General features: G+C 39.3%; 1 protein-coding gene across 1 annotated transcript in view; it reads right to left on the bottom strand.

Moving 5' to 3' along the window:
* slc25a13 (solute carrier family 25 member 13) overlaps positions 1 to 24,740 on the bottom strand; it is a 258,563-nt gene that overhangs the window by 224,936 nt on the left and 8,887 nt on the right. The window contains exon 2 of the mRNA XM_072575450.1: positions 24,374 to 24,427. Within this exon, the coding sequence (XP_072431551.1) occupies positions 24,374 to 24,427 (54 nt within the window). The remainder of the gene's footprint in view (positions 1 to 24,373; positions 24,428 to 24,740) is intronic.

Genomic DNA, 24,740 nt, shown 5'->3' on the forward strand with positions numbered 1-24,740 from the left:
TCTAAAATAAACTTTTGCAATTTTTTAGATTACTAGCTATCTTACCCTTATATTTCATAGTCTCCCCTTTTATATTGTATTTTTTGTAGTTGTCCTCTGCTAGTTTTTTTAAAAATAGATACTTTTATTAGAAATTTAACATTTTTACAAGTTTACAAAAATAAACAAAACTCTCAAGTACAAACATTGATATACAATTAAATCCTAAATAAATAATAACCAAAGTTTAACAAAAGAAAAATATCAAGAAAGAAAAAAAAAACAAAAAACTCAACTAACTACTAATCTAGCCTACAACTAACCAGAGTGTATAACTAAGTCTCTTACATTATTCAAATAAGAGAAAGAAAAAAAAAGCCAACGGATAACACAGAAATTGGGTAGAGAGATACATGCTCGGAATGTGTTAACATCAAATGTAACAAAACCCGTATTTGTGCGGGATTCCTCTCCCAAGGGGACCCCGGACCAGCCAGGTCCGTAATCTCAATTAAATAAAAGCCCTTGTTAGGATAGCCGAAATATTCATAATTCAAGAAGGGCTGCCATATTTTATGAAATAATTCGGTCTTTCGGTGCGCCATATTTGTAAGGAAGTCAAGGGGAATACATTCCATAATTAATCTGTGCCAATTTGAAAGTCCAGGGGGGCCCTCAGCCACCCAGTTTACCAAAATATTTTTCCTTGCACAGAAAGAGAATAGAAAATAATCTCTTCCTGTGCATATCCAGGGAGGGTAAGTTCGAAAAGCCCAAAAGGAGAGATACAGAGTCCACTTTAAGTTCCGTTCCTAAAATTTCTGTCAGGGTACTTGCTACTTTAGTCCAGTACCTACGGATCTTATGACAGGTCCATAGGCAATGTACAAGAGTGCCCACCTCGGTTTTACATTTGGGACATATAGGAGATGCTCCTGCCTTAAATTTTGCCAATCGATCTGGTGCTATATGGGCCCTATGAAGTATCTTCAGCTGGATAGCCTGAGTTCTGTTACAGATGGTGATTCTTCCGGCGCTTTCCCAAATGTCATTCCACGTTTCTATAGAGATTTCTAGCCCCAAATCCTGATCAGATTGTCCATATCTCCCGATACTTCATGTAGTAAATGATAAATAGTACTGACAGAAGATACGCCCATTGGTCGTAGGACATTACATTCTCTATCTGATTTATAAAGACTATCTAATAACATAGTCTTCTTCTGTATATAATCTCGAATTTGGAAGTATCGAAAGAGGTCTCCATTAGGTAATCCGAATTTCTGATGCAGCAGTTCAAAAGACATCAAGACCCAATCTTTAAATTAGGTCCCCTAGACATGAAATACCCCTGGATCTCCAGAGTTTAAGAGTGGCATCTGTAAACCCCGGTTGGAATCCCCATGCTCCCACTATCGGCGTATAGGGGGATGTTTTATGTGAGTTGCCCTCATTTTGCCACATTATATTCCAAGCTTTAATTGTGTTTAGTCTTATAGGGTTTTTACAGTAATCCGTAATGATTTTCCTCTTGTCTGAAAATAAAAAGGTTAATAAGTGGGCCTTTTACTTGAGAAGCCTCGATGTCCAGCCAGATTGATTGCGGATCAGACAAGAACCGATCAGCTATGTAACTTAATAAGGAACTTAACTGTTATTTCCCAAAATCTGGGAAGTCCAATCCTCCCCTTGCCTGTGGAAGCTGTAGCTTCTTCAGCTTAATGAGGGGCTGTCTATGATTCCAGATAAAGGAACCCAACCAGACATATAATTTACGTAGTGCCAGCCTCGGCAGCATCACCGGAAGTATTCTCAGAGTATAGGAGATGGGGCAGGACATTAATTTTAATTAGTGTTATTCTACCCAGTCAGGAAATTGGAAGGTCTCCCCATCGCTGGAGGTCCTGCCTTATTCTTTCCAGTAAATGCAAAAGTTAACCTTGTATAACTGACCAAATACTGGGGTAATAACAATGCCTAAATATAAGAAACCCTTCAGGAACCACCGAAAGGGAAAGAGGGATCAGTCCACTAAGTGGGGTATCATAGCAAGGCCACCTGATGGCATAGCCGTTATATTAGGGGCCATTATATTAGGATCAGCCCGTATAGCTTCTGCTAATGGTTCAATTATTAACGTAAATAACAAATGGTGAGAGGGGACATCCCTGACGGCAGCCCCTACCCACACTGAAGCTATCCGAACCTAACCCATTGGTAGCCACAACTGCTTTGAGATCACTATACAATGTTGGAGACCCATTTGGTAAACACCTTTCCAATGTGTAAAACAAATATGACCATTCAACCCTATTGAATGCCTTTTCCACGTCTAATGTGACTACTACTCCTGGTATCTTTCCCTGATGGCAGGCTTAAGTCATATTCAAAACCCTTCTAACATTATTGGACGATCTACGGCCCTTAATAAACCCTGTCTGACCCTCCTTTATGATATGTGGTAATACCCTTCCTAGTGTCAATGCTAATGTTTTAGAAAGGATTTTAAAAATCTATATTTAGCAAGGATAATCGGTCTGTATGACACAATCTTCTGGATCCCTTCCTTTAAGGAAAAGGAATATATTCGCCTCTTTCAGCGAAGGCGGGAGACAGGCCTGACTGTATGCATAGTTATACATGTCCATAAGTGGACCAGCCAATATTTCTGTAAATTCTTTATAGAATTCAGCTTGAAAACCATCTGGGCCAGGTGCCTTACCGCTCTGAAGTTGCCTGATTGCGTCAAGTATTTCTTGGACTGTTAGGGGAGCATTTAAGACCGATACCTGTTCCGGAGTTAGGTCCGGAAAGGTCAAATTTTTAAAAAATGATTGCATCCTCCTAAACCTGTTTTCACAATCCTGCGATTTATATAAATCAGAATAAAACTTTCTAACGATTACATTAATCCTTTTACGATCGAGTCAAAATACCCGTACTTTCCTTGATAGTTTGAGGGGCCTTTTTTTCCTTAGCATTTCTTGCAAATTATCTACCCAGTTTGTCGCCAAATTCATATAACCTTTGTTTTGCAAATAATGTTTCCCTCTCAGCCGTTTGGGTAAGTGTGGTGTTTAGAGCTGTCCTAAGGGCCATAATCCTTTACAATTTGATAATAGAAGGTCTATCAGCGTATGCTGTTTCAGCTGCTTTTAAGTGAGCTTCGAGCAGACTCTATTGTTCTCCCTTTAATTTTTAACTGGTCACTGAGTAGGAGATGATCAAAGCTCGCACATAAGCTTTGATGGTCTCCCACATCATTGATGGGTTGCTAGCCGTACCCAAATTAATTTCTAAAAAGTTTTAAATTCTTGAGAGAAGTACTTTACAAATTTACTATCTTTCATCAGGAAGGGGTCCATATGCCAATGCTGAGGGGGATGTCCTGTTGTTCCTCGCCTTGATTTCCATATGTACAGCAGCGTGGTCGGAAATTGCTATACTACCTATTTTACAGGATGATATGGAATTTAAACAAAACCGAGGGGGCAAAAAACATATTAATTCTGGTATGACATTTATGTGGCTTGGAGTAAAAAGAAAAATCTCTGCCCTGTGGATGAAGACATCTCCATACATCTACTAATCCTAATTCTTTGTTCAGATCCACCCATTGTCTAGATCTGGGAGATACTCCTACAGTACTCTTGGGAATCCTATCTATTTCCAGATCCATAATACAATTATAGGGGGAGACTAATTGTATGACAGGCACCGAGCCATCAATTTTGAGAAGGCTTCCATTTTAAATTTAAAGGAATGTGCCGGGGGGGGGGGGGAAGAGGGAGGAGAGAGCAGTAAAAATTTAAAATCCCATATTCCTCTCCATTTATAAGGGCTATAATCAGAATATATCGTCCAGATTCATCTTTTATCTGATATAGGATTTTGAAAGGGAAGTTCTTCCGAACAACAACTCCCCTACGTTTTGAACTAAAAAAAAAGAAGAAAAAAGGCCTGATCACATCCACCCTGTCATAATTTCAAGTGTTCTTTATCCAACAGGTGTGTCTCCTGTCGGAGAGCTCTATCAACCCTTTCTTTGAGATTTGATAATAATTTTCTTCCTTTTGACTGGCAAATTACTCCTTGACATTCCAGGTGCACCACTTAACCGACTGATCAACCATAATCGTCCGGGCAAATCAGAGACCCCCTCGGGAGGGGAAACCCTATCCAGAATATCCCGAGCATAGAGCATATAAAATACACAAAAATCGAGGCTCTCTAATACACTCAACAGTATAATACAAAACTAATTTCTACATAGACAAACAAAATGTATTCAAATGGAGATTCTCCCCCCTGTTCCCAAGGGGTGTCCTTCCTCTCCCAACCAGTACCCCACCCTTCACCCAGGCGATCCTCGGGGGGGGAGGGGAAAGGAGGAGGGAGGAGGGAGGAGGATGCAAATATACTACAAAGCTACAGTTAACAGTAAGCATCCTACCCCCACCCCCCAGCAACACCTGGATATATTTGGTTATGTTAATAACATGTATAAACATAACTATAAAATTACAACCTCAACAAATAATAATTAAATATAATAATACAAAATAACAAGAGAAAACAACCCCGCTCCTAGAGACAGAGGTAAAATAGAATAAGGTAACCATCTCCCTCCACCAACGCTAACATACAGAATAATTAAAAAAAAACCCGGGGGGAGGCAAACCAACATTATCTCTTACAAATTTATCTGAGAATCCAAAAATTCCTTAGCCTTTTCCAGCGATCCAAAGTTATACACAGATCCTTATTTAAAAGTCCCTTAAACACATCTTCACCTCGTCAAATGCCTTCCTCTTTCAGACCACAGCTGGGAAAAAGTCCTGGAATAATATTATCTTGGATCCTTTATAGATCATGGCTTGGGAATCTTTTCCAAGATTTCTAGATGCTTCTAGGAGTATCTGACTCCTTATAGCTCTGCAGCCGGAACAGGACCAGGCGGGGATGCTGGTTCGAGCCAGGCCCACGTATTACGACTCGGTAGGCCCATTCTACCCTTACCTGGCCTGATCCAGCTTCCAGATTGAAGAGCTGTGGAAGCCACTGTTCAAGAAACGCCGTAAGCTGACCTTCTCTTCCTGTTCAGGAAGGCCCAGCAAACGAATATTTTTTCAATGACCTCGATAATCGAGGTCATCAACGTGATCCTTTAAGGTCCAGACTCGCTGTTAGAAAGTCCGGACCCAATCCACAGCCGATTGCGCTGTAGTTTCGGAGGCCGCGGCCTTCAGCTCCGCCCCTCCGACTCAGTGCTCGATTTATTTAATGTCTTGGTCGTGTTATTGCAGCTTGGCTGAGAGGGAGTCCAATCAATTTCGGGATTCTTCAATAAAAAACGTCAATCTTCGCATCTAGTTTGGAGATGATTTCGATGAGGCTCGCCACCAGACGCTTCTACTGCAGCTGGAGAGGGTGGGGAGGGGTTCCTGCTTGCCGAGAGCTGCGGGCTCCCTTCCCTTTAGTCATTTTTACTGAAGATTAGATAGTATTAAATTTAATACTAAGCAACTAATTAAATTAAGCAGCTATTTTAAATGACTTGGTGAATGTGGTGGGGGTGGATGACCCACTTTGCCCAAGTCTTGGGAGGAGCACTGTAGACTCAGACTTGCTGGGTCTCCGCCATCTTGGATCCCCCCCCTCTGCTAGTTTTTAAAAAGCTTCCCAATCCTCTAAATAGTTGATTAGAACAATTTGGGGCAGTGACTTCATATTTACACACATTTTTCTCACTGTCCATGAATGCATCTCTTCTGCCCTAGTGTTTTCTCAACTTAACTTAAACAGTTTAGAATTATTAATGAGGCAGAATTGGATAAGGGGAGGAACTACATATTCCTTCACAATTAATGGACAGTATCATCTTTCTTGGTAAAGAGAGACACATGTTGTTATGAACTCAAAATCTCAAGTGATTCTCACAATTGCATGTGAAATCCTGTTTTAAGTTCACGAGCCATACATCTCTTTCTCACTAAGGAATAGGCAAATAGAAAAAAAAAGTTTTCTTTGCCCTTTTCTAGGGGCCAGCACTTTGTGCACATACTTTATTTGCTTGTCTAAGCCCTCAGTGAACCTTGTATCATCAGCTTGATGATTTGGAATTGTATTATCCACTGAACATCAGCGGACTTCTTTTACTTTGTCTTAATCTCTATTGCCATCCATGCAGCTCTAGATCTGTTTGCCTAATCCTTCCCCCTTAAAAATATAAATAAAATTAATATATTGTCTGCGTCCAAACCTTTAAAGGGAAGATTATTGTTCAGTTATAGTTTTACCTTCTAACTTTGGATTCAAATCTCTCTGGGTCGGATCCGTTCTTATTCTATTGAAGTAATTTATTCCACAGTTAATTCTTATTACATGGGGTTGTTCCTGGCCTTTTCCATATTCCATTTAAACATTTTATATAAAATGTTCAATTAATGATATTTGTATCCACTTGAACCACTTATTCATAACAATCAGGTCTTGCACCACCAGTTTCCTTGTTTTCTACATAACACTATAGAGATTTTTGGTAAACATACTTAGCAATCCCTATAATTAGGAATACAACTGCTTGACACCAACTGTTACAACACGAGGTACACCCTCCAGCTTAAAGTTAAAACCAGCAACACAGAAAAGACTTCTGTAAAAAAAAAAATTTGAGTGGCCAAGAACTATTTAAAATAAATATTAACAACTCCATTTCTTAAAAGTATACAGAATAATTAACTAACCACTATTTACAATCTTTCTCTAACCTTCCTTTTATCTTCCCTTCTAGAATACTAGTTTGATAAAACTCCCAATTATGATTTACAAAACAAACTCCTTATCTCAAAAAGAGGCGCCTGTCGGTTCTTGTCTTTGGATCTTCCGGTGTCTTCTTTGCTCATACTTAGGAATTTCTATATCATAGGTTGTTGATTGAAAAGATACTTAGAGGTTTTTTTTTCAAACAGTCTGGTACATGTTAGTCTTGGCAGCTCTCCTCTCGACTGTTCAATTGTCACCTGGTCTTATACCCTAGAGTATTAGATTATGTCATTGGCTTTTAAGATTGTCAATTTACTCAATTCAAACTTGATTGGAAATGTTTTTTTTTAAAATCAGGGTATACTTTAAACTGATTGGCCGGATATATTTTTGTCTCCTAGCATAGAGCTAATCAAGTTGTTCAACCAAGTATTACATGGTTTCCTTATTGAGAACACTTGGTGCTGGATCTGGTAGTTCTGCTGCTTTTAACTCTCCAAAAAAAAAAAAAGTACGCCCACATCTTCATAACACCAACAGAAACAAAAAACAAAATTTAACAAGGATTGCATTGTTTCAACAAAGATTCTTGGAAGTCTTGGCAGGGTAAATGCCAAAAAGCTGTTTCCCTTTGTGGGGGAGTCTAAGACCAGAGAACATCATCTCTGAATAAGGGGCCACACATTCGAGAGAGAGAGAGAAAAAAAGGGAGTACGTCTCTCTAAGTGTTGTAAATCTATGAAATTCTTTACCACAGTGGGGCTGTTAAAGCGAGTCATGAAAAATGTCTCAGTAAGAGAATAAAAGGGTTATGGGGAAAAACAGAAAAGTAAAGACTGTCAGGTCAGCCATGATCTAATTGAAAGTGGAGCAAACGCAAGGGGCTTTGTGACTTATATGACTGAAATGTAGGAGAAAACATAACAAGGTGAACAGAGAAAAATCGTTAGGGCTCACAGACAGATATTCTCCATGTAACTCAAACTTGACATTTAATTGATTCTGGCAAAATTACAGGCTCGTTGAAGCAACACTCTGGCCTGCACGCTACTATATCAGGGAGCCTCCTCACTTTTTCAAAAAAAGGTCTTCTGACTCAACTTCTATTCCCATCAGCCACCTCAAACCAAACATCAGGCACCTAGACAGCCAAAACCTCGGTGACTGGTTCTCTGATAGCTGAACAATGTGGGACTGGAAACAAGATAGGAAGAAGCCTTCACATCTTCACCCGCTCAGAAGCTCTGTTCTTTGCAGTAAAAATTACGAGTTTAAAAATAAAGAAGGACTGCAGATGCTGGAGATCAGAGCTGAAAATGTGTAGCTGGAAAAGCGCAACAGGTCAGGCAGCATCCAAAGAGCAGGGGAATCGAAGTTTCAGGCATGGGCCCTTCTTCAGGGCTGAAGAAGGTCTCATGCCCGAAACGTCGATTCTCCTGCTCCTTGGATGCTGCCTGACCTGCTGCACTTTTCCAGCAACATTTTCAGTAAAAATTACTCTAAGCCTAAAGACAGTTTATTTTTCTTCCAGCAGTTGCTGTAAGGAGTTAGTTTTAATTAACAAACCAGAGAACTTTCTACAAGTGTGAATGGTCCCCTGCACACCTACGAAAGTTCCCAAGAAGGACGACCAAAAAGCAGCGTTCTGACTAGCACAAGAATCATAAGAAACATTTCAATAATCTTATGAACAGGTACCATTGATTTGCCTTCCAAGTTTTACCCGCACATAATATCCATGTTTTCCCCTCAGTCTGTGCATGTGTGTCTCCAAGAATGAGAGTTTTAATGAGTAGTTATTTGCTGATGATTCATAATTGTTTACCTGTAGCTAGAGTAGAGTATATATTTATTATAAAGTAATCCTTAAGTACAGAAACCAGGTCTGTACTTTGACAACCTGGGTCTAACTGACATGTAAATACGTTCTTAAAATCTTTAACTTGTGATAACTCCAGGAAAAGCAGGGCTCGAATTATACCCCTTTACCCCAGCAAAGCACAACAAGATAAAAAGGTAAAAGGATTAGAAAAAAAAAGGACAGGTATGCCAGATTTCAGCTTGATATCCAACTAAATATTGAATGTTCATCTATAATTTGAATACATAGACTGGCAGCAAATAAAAGGAAAGTCCAAACATTTTCTCCAAGCCTATGATGGATGGAGACAACTAGGGTCCAGAAAGAGGGTCTACATTTCAAGGCAAACATACTCAGTGAATACTCTGTCTAGATTTGAGATGGCAGAAAAATACTGCTTAACTCAGTAAAGGAGAGCTCGTTGAGATACCAAATGGTCCACAAATTACAGAAGATTAATATCAAGGAAATGCATTTTAGGATGCTGCAGGAGAAAGTTGAGTTATTGCTCATAATCTTCCAATCCACTGCAGATATAGGATTGCTGCTAGATGACAGGAAAATTATCTATTGAACAAGGAGGACTGACAATAATCTCAGTAATTGAAAAACTTTTAGAAACAATAAGCAGTCATAAATTAAAGAGTCTTGGTCAATTAAAGGAAGCCACCATTAATCTGTTTAAAGGCAATTAATATTTAACTAACTTGACTACATTCTCACTTATGTAACAGGGAAGGGTAATGTGTGCAGTGTCAGAACAATGTCTGTATGTACTTGGATACAAAGTTGGCTGTTTGACAGGAAACAGGAAATAGTGATGAATTATTGTTACTTGGACTAAAAGCAGGTATACGGGAGTGTCAGTACTAGGTCCACTGTGTTTAACATATCACTGACTGTTTCAATTTTGAAATTTTTTTTAACAAAACGTAGAAGAGAAATGAACAGTATTGTGAATACTGAACAATTTGGAGAGGGTACAGAGTGGTAGGTAAAAGGAAGAGAGGAAATAATTATATAATAGTAAATGGAGTGGAGAAACAGATTTGGGGGTATATAGGTGCACAAATGTTTGAAACTTGCAGGTCAGGCTAGGATTCCTTGACTCTTAAGGCTTAATTGTACAAGATGTCAGATTCTCTGACAAAGTTAGTTGAAAGCTGCCAAGGGGTGCACTAGCTGCCCTGCAGTTATTTAACCACCAACTGGTTGCTAGCTGGTGGGGTAGGGTGGGGGAAAAAAAAAAAAAGAGATTTGATCAGGAAGTCCTCCCTCAGAGCTACTGGCCGATCAGGTGCTGGGAGCAGTCTAACATTTCAGCTTTGTTTTCAAATTTGAGCAGTGTTTGAAGGGATTCTGGTCAGATGACGAGGTGACATTCCTAAAGAAGGGCTTATGCCCAAAACGTCGATTCTCCTGCTCCTCGGATGCTGCCTGGCAGTGGTGCAGGCACAAGCAGGTGCATATACAGCACATTACCCGTCCCTGTTACTAAGTGAGAATGTAGTCAAGTTAGTTAAATATTAATTGCCTTTAAACAGATTAATGGTGGCTTCCTTAATTGACCAAGACTCTTTAATTTATGACTGCTTATTGTTTCTAAAAGTTTTTCAATTACTGAGGTTGAATTAGTTGATGTGTGTTTCTGGGATTATTGTCAGTCCACCTTGTTCAATAGATAATTTTCCTGTCATCTAGCAGCAATCCTATATCTGCAGTGGACTGGAAGATTATGAGCAATAACTCAACATTTTCAACTCTGGTCTCCAGCATCTGCAGTCCTCACTTTCTCCTAAATGAGAAGCTGACAAAAGCAAGGGGAGGGGAGGGAAGGGGAGGGAGGAGAAGAGAACTGAAACCTGTTATTTGAGAAGCCATGGTGAGTAGAGCCACCAGAGTCCCTCAGTTCAGGCACTCTATTGCAAAAGTAAACTACACCTTGCATGTCACCATTCTACAGAGAGAAACCTACTGGCTGATTGCTTGCACGAGATTTGTGCTATTGGCATTGAAGTCCCCCCAGCGGTGGGATCAGTATTTAAAATAGATACCAACTACTGGCAGGACATCAAATCACCTATGTAAGCAGTGGTGCAGGCACAAGCAGGTGCATATACAGCAGGCAGGCCACCTGCTAGATTTAACAAGTCAGCAGATTTAGAATTTGTTGGCAGGACAACATTAAAGTTAGTCTATAGACTACAAAAATCAAGAAAGTTATAATGAACCTTTAGAAAATCACTCACTTGGCCTTGACTGGAACATTAGGTTCAATTATAGATACCACACTGGAGGAAAAATGTGAAGCCCTTGTAACACCAAAATATCTCCGGGGATCAGGGACTTTGGAGTTGCCTTCCATTAGTAGAGAACATTGAGAGGAGATTTGACAGTGTTCAAAATTAGGTCCAGATAGAGTGGGGGAAAAAAAAAAGAGAGAAACTGCTCCCAGTGACAAGAGTATCAAAAAGTATAAAGATAAGTTTAAAGTGTTGGTGAGAGAGAAAATGGGATGAGGAAGTTTATTTTCTAAAGTAAATGATCATGATTTGGAATGCACTCCCTGAAAAAGGATCATGGGAACAGATCCCATTATAGGTCTCAGGGAGGAATTTATTAAAAGGACATTAAAAGAAAAAAAAACTTTTATAGGACAACAGGGCAAGAGTAGAGTGGTGGAATTAGCTGGCTTAGTCTTGCAGAGAGAACAATGGATTTGAACTGTTAAATAAATAAATAAAAAGATTTCTTTCATAACCATTCTATGATTCCACATCCTGCAGTTCCCAGATGAATGGGAAAGTAAGAAAATGGTTTACTGTTGTGACCATGACCACTTGAGGAACCACATACCTACTTAGCCCTCAGCTTTTATGATGTAGCAAATATCAGCAATCAATCAATAGCAAAGTCATAGTCCACTGAGGCACTGAAAGCTACTCTTCTGTCTCTCTATCCTATGTTGGGTACAGTGTCTCTTATAAGCTGGTGCTCTATCTTGTGATGAAAGTAGTTGTGCAGCACATTTATGCTTCTGCTTCTCCTGACCCCCATCATCGATCCTGGGCATAGTGGTGTACGTAGCTCCTGTGAAGACTATTAACAGAACCTTGTTAAAGCAAAACAAAGTAGCAGAATTGACCTCCAAAGACTTGACAATCCTCCAATGCTGCAGAGCAAGTCTTATGAACAAAAAGCCCTTTAATTAATCATCGAAGCAGATGTTATATTCTTAGTATTTAAAGATTGCTTTCCCTGTCAGTTGCAGAGATGGTGCACTATAGGTGCTCTTTCAATCTGACAAGTTCCAGGCAGCCCAGGTGCTCAGAAGTAAAGACCGAAACCAGTATTTAAATTGCAGTTCATGAACATTTAACAAATTTAAAATGTCAGACTAGCCCTGACACAAGAGAGTTTCACATGCACTGAAAAATGAACTAAAAGTACAAATACTACCTGCCTCTGCTAGTTTTTGGCATTTTAACTAGCTGCGTGCAAGTACACACTCATTCTGGCACATTAAAATGCATCTCAATGCTCATGTGAAGTTGAAGATGCACCAGGTTGGAGGTTTTGAACTATAGAGAGGCTGAATAGGCTGGGGATGTTTTCTCTGGAGCATTAGAGGCAGAGGGGCAACCTTATAGAGGTTTATAAAATCATGAAGGGCACAGATAGGGTAAATAGACAAGGTCTTTTCCCTGGGTTGGAGGAGTCCAGAACTAGAGGGCATTGGTTTAGGGTGGGAAGAGATTTTTAAAAAGGGACCTAAGGGTCAATGTTTTCACATAAAAGGTGGTGCATATATAGAACGAGCTGCCAGAGGAAGTGGTGGAAACTGGGACAATTACAACATTTAAAAGGCATCTGGATGGGTATATAAATAGGAAGGGTTTAGAGGGATATGGGCCAAGTGCTGGCAATTGGAAGTAGATTCATTTGGGATATCTGGTTAGCATGAATGTGTTGGACCAAACGGTCTGTTTTGGTGCTGGACCTCTGACTGTACAGTGTCTTCATTGTATCTCAATGGCATTCAAAAATAAAGTTTGGTTCTCCACACAATCAAGGAATGCTTCTAAGTGCAACCTTGTGCACTGGTCCTTCATCTGCCACTTCCAGTTCTTTCCTTCTCCAGCTTAGACTGTGACTGAATAAAACATGCTTCTCAAGCTTACAACACAAATGGGTCAGAGATGCTTGGATCTCTGACCCTTCCTGTGTTGTGAAAGATGGCATGACACTTCGTGAAGTCAATTAAGATAAGCAATGGTGAAGTTTTTAAAATGTTGTTCTCCAGGCATCCTAAAATCTGTCACCCATTTGTTCCAGGTTGAGTCAAATTAAGTAGATTCAATAGCTGATTTACCAAAATCTTCAACCAATAATCACCAAGCTTAAGCAATAATCCATCTCAGGAGGTTAAAAGGACATTGCTGGAATAGAATGGGTATAACTATTGCCTAAAATGACAAGAACTCAAAAAAAGGTAATGCAGTATGCCAGAGATTGTCACCTTTATTTTGTTAAATTTATGAAGTGCAATAATTTTTAACGATTGTTGGTTTCACCCAAACGTCAACTTCTGCACCTCTTGATGCTGCTTGGCTTACTGTGTTCTTCCAGCCTCCTGGTTGGTTTTGTTGGTTCCGCTTAGCAATAAAGCTAACAAATACTAGTATTGATTAAACGTTGATCACTATTCTGGCACTGACAAAAAGCAGCAAAATTGACACATCAGTTAAAGTGAAAAACTTACTCTGTGACCACACTGCCAAATTTAGCTCACAACACATCTTATGTCTAAAACATTGACATTTACTGGCATCAAGCTGTGAGGGTGGCTTCTGGCTGGACTGATTGCTCAACTGGAAGGATGCCAAGTGTTTTTAAAGGTGCTGAGTGCCTGGCATTGAGATTTTCAAACAGTCTGAAACTGGATTCTTATTGAGGAATTGGCCTGGAAAGTATCCAACTGAGACTTTTCCAAATTCTCGACAAGACCATGCTGACTGAAGACTTACAATTTAAAGGACAGTTATATTGGATCTTTTCCAAAAGCTTTCCTTCTTTAATCAGCATTCTTGGGTAGGGACTTGGATATGTTTTATATACTTACTGCTGTTTGACTATGACTGATAAACATTTAAAATGACACAATGAGGTCAGATATTATACCACAGATTAATACTTGGACTGTTATACAGCAAGTTGGAATTTTGGCAAATTTCAACCAGCATCCTGAATGTCCAGGTAAATTAAGTATTTTATAGTCTCATACATAATTTATTAAACATGCTGTATAACTATTATACAGTGTGATAATTTAAGTACTATATAGTGATTTTATGAGCAAGAAATAAGTTAGGATTCATTATAAGTCATGGAATCCTAAAAGGTGTGCACAGGCCATTTGTCAGGGGAATGTATGCAAAGTCATACAACCAAATGACAGACAAATGTTTTAGGTAGAAGCTTTTTTGATACTTTCCACACAATCCCGGTTCAACCCATTATTATTAAATGCCTGTCTAGCTCTTCCTTAAAATTTATTTAGTGTCCTGGCATCAACCAGGCTCTGGGTTACTGAATTCTCCAGATTTATAATCTTTTCAGAGAAACAATTGCTCATCTGTTCTAGATCTGCTACCCCTTATCCTAAGAGGATGACCTCTCATTCTAGATTTCCCTATAAAGGAATCATTTGCCCTACGTGTACTTTGTCAATTCCTTTTAACATCTTATATACCTCAATTAGGACTCTTGTCCAGAGAGTACAGGCCTAAACTGCTCAATCTAGTGAACTATCAAATGCAACTACATCCCTACTCATGGAAGGGTACCAAAACTATGTGCAATAATCCAAGGTACGATCTCATTAACATCTTGTACAGTTGTAGCAACACTTCACTACTTTTGTGCTCTATTCTTTTACAAATAAAATGCCTAAATTCCATTTGGCTTCCTTACTATCACCACCTGCTATAGCTACTTACTAGTTTTCTGCAATTCATGCACAAAAATAGCCAAATCCCTCCTGTCCAAGCACTCAAATTTCTCTCCATTTAGATAGTAAATTATCTATGATGGTTGGAAGAATAAAAAAGTAAGTTCACACTTTTACTTCACCTGACCACTGGCTATAAAGAGCCTCTATACATACTACACTCATGGCATGGGCAGTCACATGCACTGCTCATCCACACACCCCTTTTCCAGACATTGCGATTCAATAATTGCTAACCCTTCAGAATTCTCATGGCACCTCTTTGATCCACTAGCAGGTTACTAAGGAAGTATAGTCCAGAAATGCAGGGCACACTAGAACATTGAAAAACCGCCATCTCAGAGTTGCTAGCTTGGTCTCTAAACCACTCAAGCATGTAGCACCTAATTACATGCTTATAGCATCCACGACTTGATGTGACATGACGTACAATTAGCAAGCTGGCACTTCCACCAGAGCCTAATTGCACTGCCATATTGATGTGCTGTTTTGCATACACACAGACATGTTGCTTGTCAGGAGGGATGCATACCCATTGCTGTGTGCATGTTGATCCACGAGACATCTTTCAGTGCAGCACACCAAGACTTAAATCTGGCACCTACGGCATCTGTCAGCTGCCTGTGCAGCACTGCATGTTTAGTCAACCAAATGGCCATATCAGGAAGAAGATGGTATGCAGTCAAGTGTCATGTTGGTTGAAGAATCCTGGAAGCATTGGGTATAGCCCATACAGAGTTCAGGTGCCTAACCACAGTTAAATGTCTATTCCAGCCAGTCAAGATCAGGGGTTATGTCTGAGGACAATGCAATAATTGAACAACTGTCAGTCATGTGCACAGCAGGCACTCAATTTTTGATTTAGTATACCTTCAAGTTAGTGCACATGCTGATCCAGATGCTGACTGGGAGTCATTGTCCTCAAGGCATCGCACGCCACACTGTCTGGAGGAGTGTAGGCAGCCTTCATCTGCAGAGTTAAAAATCACAACACCAGGTTATAGTTCAACAGGTTTAATTGGAAGCACCAGTTTTCGGAACACTGCTCCTTCACCAGGTGGTTGTGAAGGAGTAGCACTCAAAGCTATTGGACTATAACCTCGGGTTGAAAGATTTTTAACTTTGTACACCCCAGTCCAACATCAGCATCTCCAATTCATCTGCAGAGTATGTCACCACTAATTGATCTCAGAGGCAAGAACCTGTTTTGCTCCTAACGTTTCCAACATAGGTCATTGCAAGCAAGTGTCATGCATCCAGTCAGTCATTGCTAGGATATGAATCACTGTGGTAGCCTTCCTGAAAACATGAGGGCAGATTTAGGACGGTCAGCAGCAGTATCAAGCCCAGGAGCAGAAGCAAATCACCTGTAGATGCAGAGGCACACCCAGTTTTTTTTTTAAACCTCCAACTCAATTTCCTGGAGATCAGCAAGACATAGGGTTGATGTAATCTACAAATGTCCCAGGACACTGATAAACTGTGTCGGATGCTGGAGCAAGACCTGACAACTGCAGAACATCCTCTGGAGGTGGATGCGAAGGAGAGAACCGCTGAGCAGCTCTAACTGCTTCTTTCTAGGGAGTTTTGGGTGGCCTGTGTGGGATCTCAGAGTATTGCATCCAAAAATGCACAAGGACAGAGCCCATGGCATCTGCACAAAATCACACTGGTTCAGTTCATTACCTTATGACAAGGTCAGTTCTGCAGTCTAACAGAACTCAGATGGATGTGACTAGTTTAAATTTGAGATTATGGTTGGCATGGACTTGATGGAACGAAGGGTCTGTTTCTGTGCTGTATGACTAAGAGTCAACGTGCACAGTTCTATCGAATGCACACACATTCGATGAGGGCACCAAATTATAATGCTGCAGGATTTGAATGTCAGAGGAGATTAGTTAGCAAGTTTGCAGATGACATCAAAATTGGAGAAGTAGAGGACAGTGAAGAAACATTACTTCAGAATACAAAGGGATCTTGATCAGATGGGCCAATGGGCCGAGGAGTGGCAGGTAGCATTTAATTTAGATAAATGGGAGGTGCTGCATTTTGGTAAGGCAAATCAGGGCAGGACTTTTACACTTAAATGGTAAGGCCGGTGGGGGGCGGGGGGGGGGGAAAGAGAAAATAAAAAGGGTTGCTGAATAACTGAAGAGATCTAGGAGTGCAGGTTCACAATTCCTTGAAAGTGGAGTCGCAGGTAGATAGGACAGTGAAGGCATTTGACATGCTTGCCTTTATTGGTTATAGCACTGAGTATCGAAGTTGAGAGGTCATGTTGCAGCTGTACAGTACATTGGTTAGGCCACTGGTGGAATATGGTGTGTAATTCTGATCTCCAGCCTTTGGAAGGATGTTGTGAAACTTGAAAGGGTTCAGGAAAGATTTATAATGATATTGCTAGGGTTGGAGGGTTTTTGCTTTAGGGAGAGGCTGAATAAGCTGGGGATGTTTTCCTTGGAGCATCAGAGGCTGAGGGGTGACCTTGAAGAGATTTTTAAAAAATCATGAGGGGCACGGATCGGGTAAATAGTCAAGGTATTTTCCCTGGGGTGAGAAAGTCTGAAACTAGAAGGCATCAGTTTAGGGTGAGAAGTGAATGATTTAAAAGGGACCTAAGGGGCAACATTTACACGCAAAAAAAGGGCAGTGAGTGTATGAAATGAGCTGCCAGAGGAAGTAGAGGAGGCTGGAACATTTAAAAGGCATCTGGATGGGTTTATGAATAGGAAAGGTTTAAAGGGATATGAAGCAAGTCCTAGCAAATGGGACTAGATTAATTTAGGATATCATTCCAATCACGTTCAAGTGATCTGCTAATACTGTTACCACTTCTTATGTGGCTATTACTCTGGCAGCTGTCACAATTCCTACATCCCGAAGCACTCTCTTGTACTCACTCAGTTGGTTCCTGGGGGACAAAAATTGCACACTGTGACCATGATTGATGAAATCATGGTGCAGCCTGTTGACTGATGCAAAGTCCAAATATAATGCTGCCCATGCCTCAGCCAGAGCAGAGGTGGTGCAGATAATAGGGTTACTGAAGATGCAGAGCTGTTTTTTTGAATTGGTTTAGGGAGCCCTCCTGTCTAATCCAAACAGAATGTGCGACATCAAACTGGCAAGTTATGCTCTGCACAATTGGATAGGCTTCAAAGCAGTGATGCTGAATACTGAAAAAAAGAGACTTCAGAGGAGGATAAGGACAAGAAAGTAGCTCTCCTTGTGCATGACAGACCTCAATTGTGTCATGCACTACAAGTTTCTATTCATTTCATTTGTGCTCACTTTCACTACCTGTAAATGAAACCTCACCTTGGGAATTTTCCAATTGCTTGATATTTCCATTCGGGATAATGACAAGGTATGGATCTACAGTGGGTACTGGGGACAGAGTAGCAATGACTATGTTGCTGGTGAAAGATAATGGTGGATTTCCAATGCTTGTCTGGGTACGTAGCAGGCTTTTGAAAATAGCCCAGGCACCACTGATACCTATCTTTCAGCAGACGAGTGGCAAGTTGGTCAAGGAATAATAGGTGATAGAATGGGGCATGGGAGGTAGATCACAAGGTGATTTTTTTCAAGCTAGAGCACAAGACCTCAAGAACACACCTTTGAAACTTGACGAAACTGACACTTAGTCAAAAAGCTTAAATTCAGCACTGTCTTCCCCTTTTATAACACAATATAGATGTTGGAATAAAAATTTAAATCTATGCATGATTCCACCACTTTAAAATCTAAGTTCCAAATAGTAGTAAACATTGATCAAAGAGCACAGGTACAGAAAAAGGAATCTTGACAACAGTGAGTTTCAGCTTAAGCAGGAGGGTGGGCATACAATTGCCTATAATAACAATAATCTCAGAACCTGGTGCACTTCAGGCAGACAAATTGTGCCTGTACAACATTAATCTTAGCATTCAGGAGAATGCCTACAAATAATGAAATATCTGTCAAACTCACAACTTCCTCTAAAGAGGCACACACATGAACATCAAAAAAAAATCTCAAACACACAACACTATGGTTTCCTACACAAAGGAAAAATGCCAAATATGCCCCTGCAATTATCAATGCATGTCAGCCATATGCCAGGCTATTATATTAGATCCCAAACCAAAGTCGGATCCTGAAAATAAAATGTAAAATGATGTATCCAAAAATCAAGTCATATAGATTGCGAACTATTCAAAAGTGACAAAGCAAAATTTGTTGAATTTCTTCAATTTTCTCTTTTTACAACATTTCAGCACAAGCTCAAAAATCAGCTGTTAAACTGGAGACAGATTGTGAAGCTTGATGCTCCATTGCCTACACTGTACCAAGGTACCTTGATGGATCACAGGGTTACACAATTCTTTGACGAACTCCATCCAGGCTGCTTTAGGCAGTCTGGGGGAACCTACTGTTGCCACTGTCCTGGAACAGTGCATCAAGCCATTCTCTAAGCAGCTGGAGAAATCTATTTCAGGTATATTGAACCATGGGACTTGGTTCTGAAATAATACAAGTTGGGGGAAATTTCTGAGGACAAAAGATTTTAATTTGGGGAATGAAGTGTGAACTGGGCTGGGTTACAAGATTAGTGAAGTAAATACATGGCTCAAAGACTGGATTAGAAATGGGTTCCAGTTAGTTGGGCACTGGCATCCAATGTTTGTACAAAGTAGGGCCCCACAGTTAGAATGACGTGTATGGAACCATACTGGCAAATCATACAACTAGAAAAGTAAAAAAGGGCTTTAAACTAAATAACGTTTGGGGTGAGGGGTCAAGATTAGGAATGTGTGACAAATCAACAGTCAAGGCAGGACAGCAAGATAGTAATACGGGAAATGAAAGTCAGAATATAGCAGGAAAGAGACAGAAAATAAAACATAATATACAGATAGTCAAGACTAGATGTTATAAAATCTTACTGCTTTGTGTCTCAACATCTGTAGTTTGACTAAGTAAACAAATTGGTAGCACACATTTGAAGTAAATATGATCTGTTAGCCATTATGGAAACTTGGGTGCATAGATACTATACATTGGATTGGGTCTTGAACAAGGAGGGGTATGTAACATTCAAGAGGAATAGGAAGCTAGGTAAAGGTAGACCGGAGCAGGGGGCAAAGTAATAATGTTACCTGACTAGTAATCCCAAACCCCAGGCTAATGTTCAGGGGACATGTTAGAATCTTGTCTTGACAGATGAAATTTGAATTCCAGGAAAATATTCAGAATTCTAAGTAAGACTAATGGAAATCATGTGACATTATCTATTGTCTTAAAAATCCATCTAGTTCATAGAGTATTTTAGAAAAAGGCCACATGCAGTCCTCACCTGATCGGACCCAAGCTGGACTCTTAACTGGCTCCTGAAACGGCTCTGGCAAGTTACTCAGATCAAGGAGCAAAAAGAGAGAATGGCAATGAATGCTGACCGAGCCAGATATCAACATTACATGAATAAATACAAAAATGCACTGGTTATAGATCATTTTGATTTAGAAAAATTAGGATGCAGAATCAGTATGGATGGAATTGAGACATTAACAGAAAGGAGTCACTAGCAAGGTGCTAACAAACTTCTAAGCTGTAACCAGTAACCAAGCAGCAGCAATAAAAAGGACACAAAAAGAAACATTAGGTGTTTGTTAAATGAAAAATCATCATGGGTAATTTTAATCCATGTTTCGAGTGGAAAACACAAATCGGAATGGTAGTCTGCTCGAGTTCATAGAATACTTTCAAAATAGTTTCTTAGAGCACCACATTCCAAATCAGAGAGCAGGCGATACTAGACTTGGAACTGTGTAATATGACAGGATTAATGACCTCAGAATAAATGCAGTGACTGATTGAATTTTACATTCAATTTGAAAGGGACAAGAGCGGGTCTAAGACGAACACTTTAAACCTAAATATGGAAACAAAAGCTGAGCTGGCCGAAGTGATCTGGAATACTAGGCTAGAGTATAGATAAATAGGAATACATTTAAGTGAACATTTCACAATACTCAGAATAAGTAAATACATTTGTTCTATAAATAAATATTCCAAGGGAATTAAGGAAACATAATTATGCAAAGGTCAGTGGAAAGTCAGATGATTGGGGTGAATAATCTTTATAATTCTCTGCTGTTTCTGTAATGAGGAGAAATTATGAGAAAAAGCTTCTCAATATTGTGAAAATGGATCGTAAGAGTCGCCATAAGTACTTTAAAAAGCAAACCAGTAATTGAACATTGGTTACCTGAAGAGAGTGAAAGGTAGTTAACAGTAGGTAATAAAGAAAATGTAGATGATTAAATATTTTGCTTCATCTTATTGCAAATACATAAAATATTGCAGTCATTGCTGTAAAATCAAGAGTGGGAAGGAGTCAGAAAAATGATAAAGTATGGAAGTGGTACTTAGGCTGACAAGTCTTTGGGTCCTAGTGGACTTCAAATGTAGGATCTTAACAAGGTAGATAATGAGGTAGGAGTTGCATTGGTTGGAGTTATATTTTCAACACACCACTGGATTCTGAAAAGTTACATCAGCATAAGGGGGGGGGGGGGGGGGGGGGAAAGAGAGCAGAAAACTACAGACTAGTTCATTGACATCCATGATAGGAACAATGCTAGAATCAATCCTTAAAGTGCTCATAATTGGACATTCCAAAACAAAAATGGAGAAAAAAAAGTCAGTATATAGTTGTGTCAAAGGGAAATTGTGTTTAATAAATTCATTGAAGTTCTTTGAAGTAGTAATATATGCTGAAATTAAAGTAGAACCCACAGATTTCCTGTGCTTTGATTTCCAGAAGTTATTTGTTGAAGTACTGCATAACAGCCTATTGAACAGACTAGAGCTCTTAGGAGCTAACTGATGTAAGGTGAATTTCACTAAATTTTTATTGTTGCTCATTTTTGAGTTTGGATTTTGAAGTAGTGGTATGTGGTATTTGGTCCACGCGTATATGAATAGATTTGATTATCAATTTGCAAGTATGTAAGCCATAGTGATAGCTTTTCTTAAAAGGTTAGACAGATGATGAGATTAGACTAAAGGAATTAGTTTCCATTAGAAGAATTTTACGAGTGAACACTAAACAGTACTGTATTAAACTTCGATTAGAAGGGTCTGGAATTGTGGGTTTTTTGGCTTAAACCCATAGCATGGAAAAAACGTTTGGGTTCAGTTTGCAGATGTCCAAGTGAAAATTGGTGCAAAACATTTTTCCTTGGAAAAAGAACTGTTAAGAAATAGGTGACCACAGCATAAGGAGTTTCGTCCGAAAGTTTGAGATCAGACACTTGTGATAGCGACAGGAATTCATTTTGCACAAATACTGTGAAGGGATGCTGTTAGTATGAATGTCTCTTTTTAACCAAATTTTTCAAAAACTTTAAACTTTTACAAATCTGTTTTACTGTTAAATCCAAACCTGCAGCATAAGGCACTGGGTTTCAGTAAAAAAAAACAACAAAAAAAAGCCACTATCAAAGCAGATTTCAGTCGGAGGTCTGGCTTGTCCAATAATAAAATAACAGCAGAGGCTGAAGATTGGCCAGATGACAAAAAAAAAAGAGAGCATGCAATGTGGCTTCTTCTAATGAGCAGCATGTGACCAGTAGAGTCCTGCATGGTTCCATGCTGGGGCCTTAGCTTTTAACAACCTAATCAATGACTCTGATAAGGGGAATGAAGGTATGGTTGTTAAATTTGCAGATAACAAAAACCTGGGTGAGGTAGTATGCTGTGAAGAGGACACACAGAGGATACTGATAGATGTAGACAGCTTGAATGACTGGACAAAAAAAAAAAGTGGCAAATAGAATATAACAAGGAAAATATGAAGTTGTTCACTTTGGTAAAAAGAATAAAGAGAGGATTATAAGAAGAACAGCTGCAGAATTCCACAATACAATGATATGGAGATGTTCTACGGTATAAACCATTAATATATAGTAGAGTAATGAATACTAATAGAATGATATTATCATGAAGGGAATGGAATGTATAAGTAACAATGTTATGTTTCACTTTATATAGAGTAATGGTGAGGCCACATCATGCATACAGTGTGTAATTTTAGTCTCAGAATGCAAATGCATTGCTGGGAGTTCACAGTAAGTTTACTAGTTTGGTACCTGGGATGAGTAGGTTGTTTTATGAGGAAAGGCTGAACCAACTAGGCTTGGTTCTACTGAGTTTGGAAAGGTGGATGTAAAAAATAATTTTCATTTTGTAGGTGAGTCAAGCATAGGGAGTACAATTTTAAAATTTGGGGTCACCCTATTAGAACAGAGAAGAAGAGATTTCTTCCCCCCTCAGGGGGTTATGTAATTTTTTGAACACGCTGCCTTTGAAGGCAGTAGAGGCAGATCCATTGAATATTTTAAGACAAAAATTAGATAGATTCCCTTGCTTGATAAGAATTCAAGGATTTCAAAATTAGAACATGCAGTTAAAAACACAAACCAGCCATAACCTTATTGAATCCAAATGGCTCCTATTTCAAACATTCATATGAACATCAGTACTACAGCAATGCCAGTCCCTTCCTAAACAAAGTAACAAAAGCATGACACAAAAACTTGGTGACCTAACTAAATAAGCTAGTTGTTAGTTAGGCCTGTGACTTTGTCTTGTTCTTTATTTCATGGGCATTGCTGGTTGGCCAGCATTTATTGCCCATCAATAGTTGCCCTTGCAAAAGTGGTTACAAGCTGTCTTTTTAAATCACTATTGTCCAATATTGTAGGAATCCCCACAATGACAATGGGAAAGGAATTCCAGGATTTTGACCCAGCGAGGTTATGACTTTACACAATTTATAACTATTTGGATTAAAGGAAAGAACAGGGACCTTGAAGTGTATTTCAGGCTTATGATATCTTGTCTGGCTAACTGCTGATTCCAATACAATCCACAGCATTGTGGAGATCAAAATAAAGAAGTTAAGCAATTTCTAATAAAAGCATAAGTAAGCAAATGCACAAAAATCGATAATTTGCAGAAGTTCAACTCTGGATCAGACATCAGCAAAACAAAAAAAAAATTGTGAAGCGTAATTAATTTACACAATGATTTATTGCAGAAGATCCTTTATTTCATTTTAATCAGATCTTACTAAAATACACATTGATGGAGCTTCATCATTAAACACGCCCTCACATACAACTGAAATGGATGGTGTGCAAGGCTAGTGCATATTAGAACTTTATTGGCTTCTGTTCTTTGAAAGGTTGTGAGAGAGAACGCAAGAGAGGAGGGAACTCTGCCCCAACATCAGAGTACACATGACGATGGAGGCAGTTGAGTGCTGAGCTGCACTAACTAAAAGAACTGCTTCAGTTCTCTGGAATTTTGTCCCAGTTGTACATTGACACGAGATACTCTAGCTCTCATCCCTGACATCCTACCTCACTCAATGGCATGGAATGGGGCATAGACAAGATCTTTTGAATATACTCTTTAAATAGTATCTGAATCCAGATGTGGTTCCTGATTTCTCTCAGATGCATAAACTGAGACATGGAAATATTGGCTCAGCTCCACAAGAATTGTGGAGATCTAGGGGATCCTTTCCCTTGCAAAAGAGCTAGACAGATTAGGAATGCATGGTGCAGGCCTAATACATCATAAGAACTGAGGTACTAGGAATGGAGGCAGAACCCAAAATCATAAGCCACCGTTACTTTGAAATCATTCTAGACTAATTCCAACTCCACAAAATTCCAGGCTCAACAGCAAGTAAAATTGCATACCTTCATAAATATAGTTTTCAGTTTATCTGGATTTGCTTCCTTGGTGAATTTCAACTGGAGAAAAAAGAAAAAAGTAGTATTAACAGGGAAATTACAAAACAGCAGAGTATACCACTCACCTTTGATATCTACCTTAAGAGACAAAATTTCAAAACAAGTTAAAATTATATGGTTAGTTAAAAATGCCGAGTTATATTCTTAAAAGTGAAAAGAAAATAGGGTGAAAAGGTTTAGCAGAGGAATTCAAGAAGAGGGTCAAAGCAACAAATTCTGCCACTAGCCATGTAAATGTATAAGAGCATGTATCAAAGCCTTGGGGACATTAGAAAGGAAAGCAGAGAGATTTCAGCATTGACATCGAAAAAAA

This window comes from Chiloscyllium punctatum, chromosome 8 (genome assembly GCF_047496795.1).
Source record: "Chiloscyllium punctatum isolate Juve2018m chromosome 8, sChiPun1.3, whole genome shotgun sequence".
Taxonomy (NCBI): Eukaryota; Metazoa; Chordata; class Chondrichthyes; order Orectolobiformes; family Hemiscylliidae; genus Chiloscyllium; species Chiloscyllium punctatum.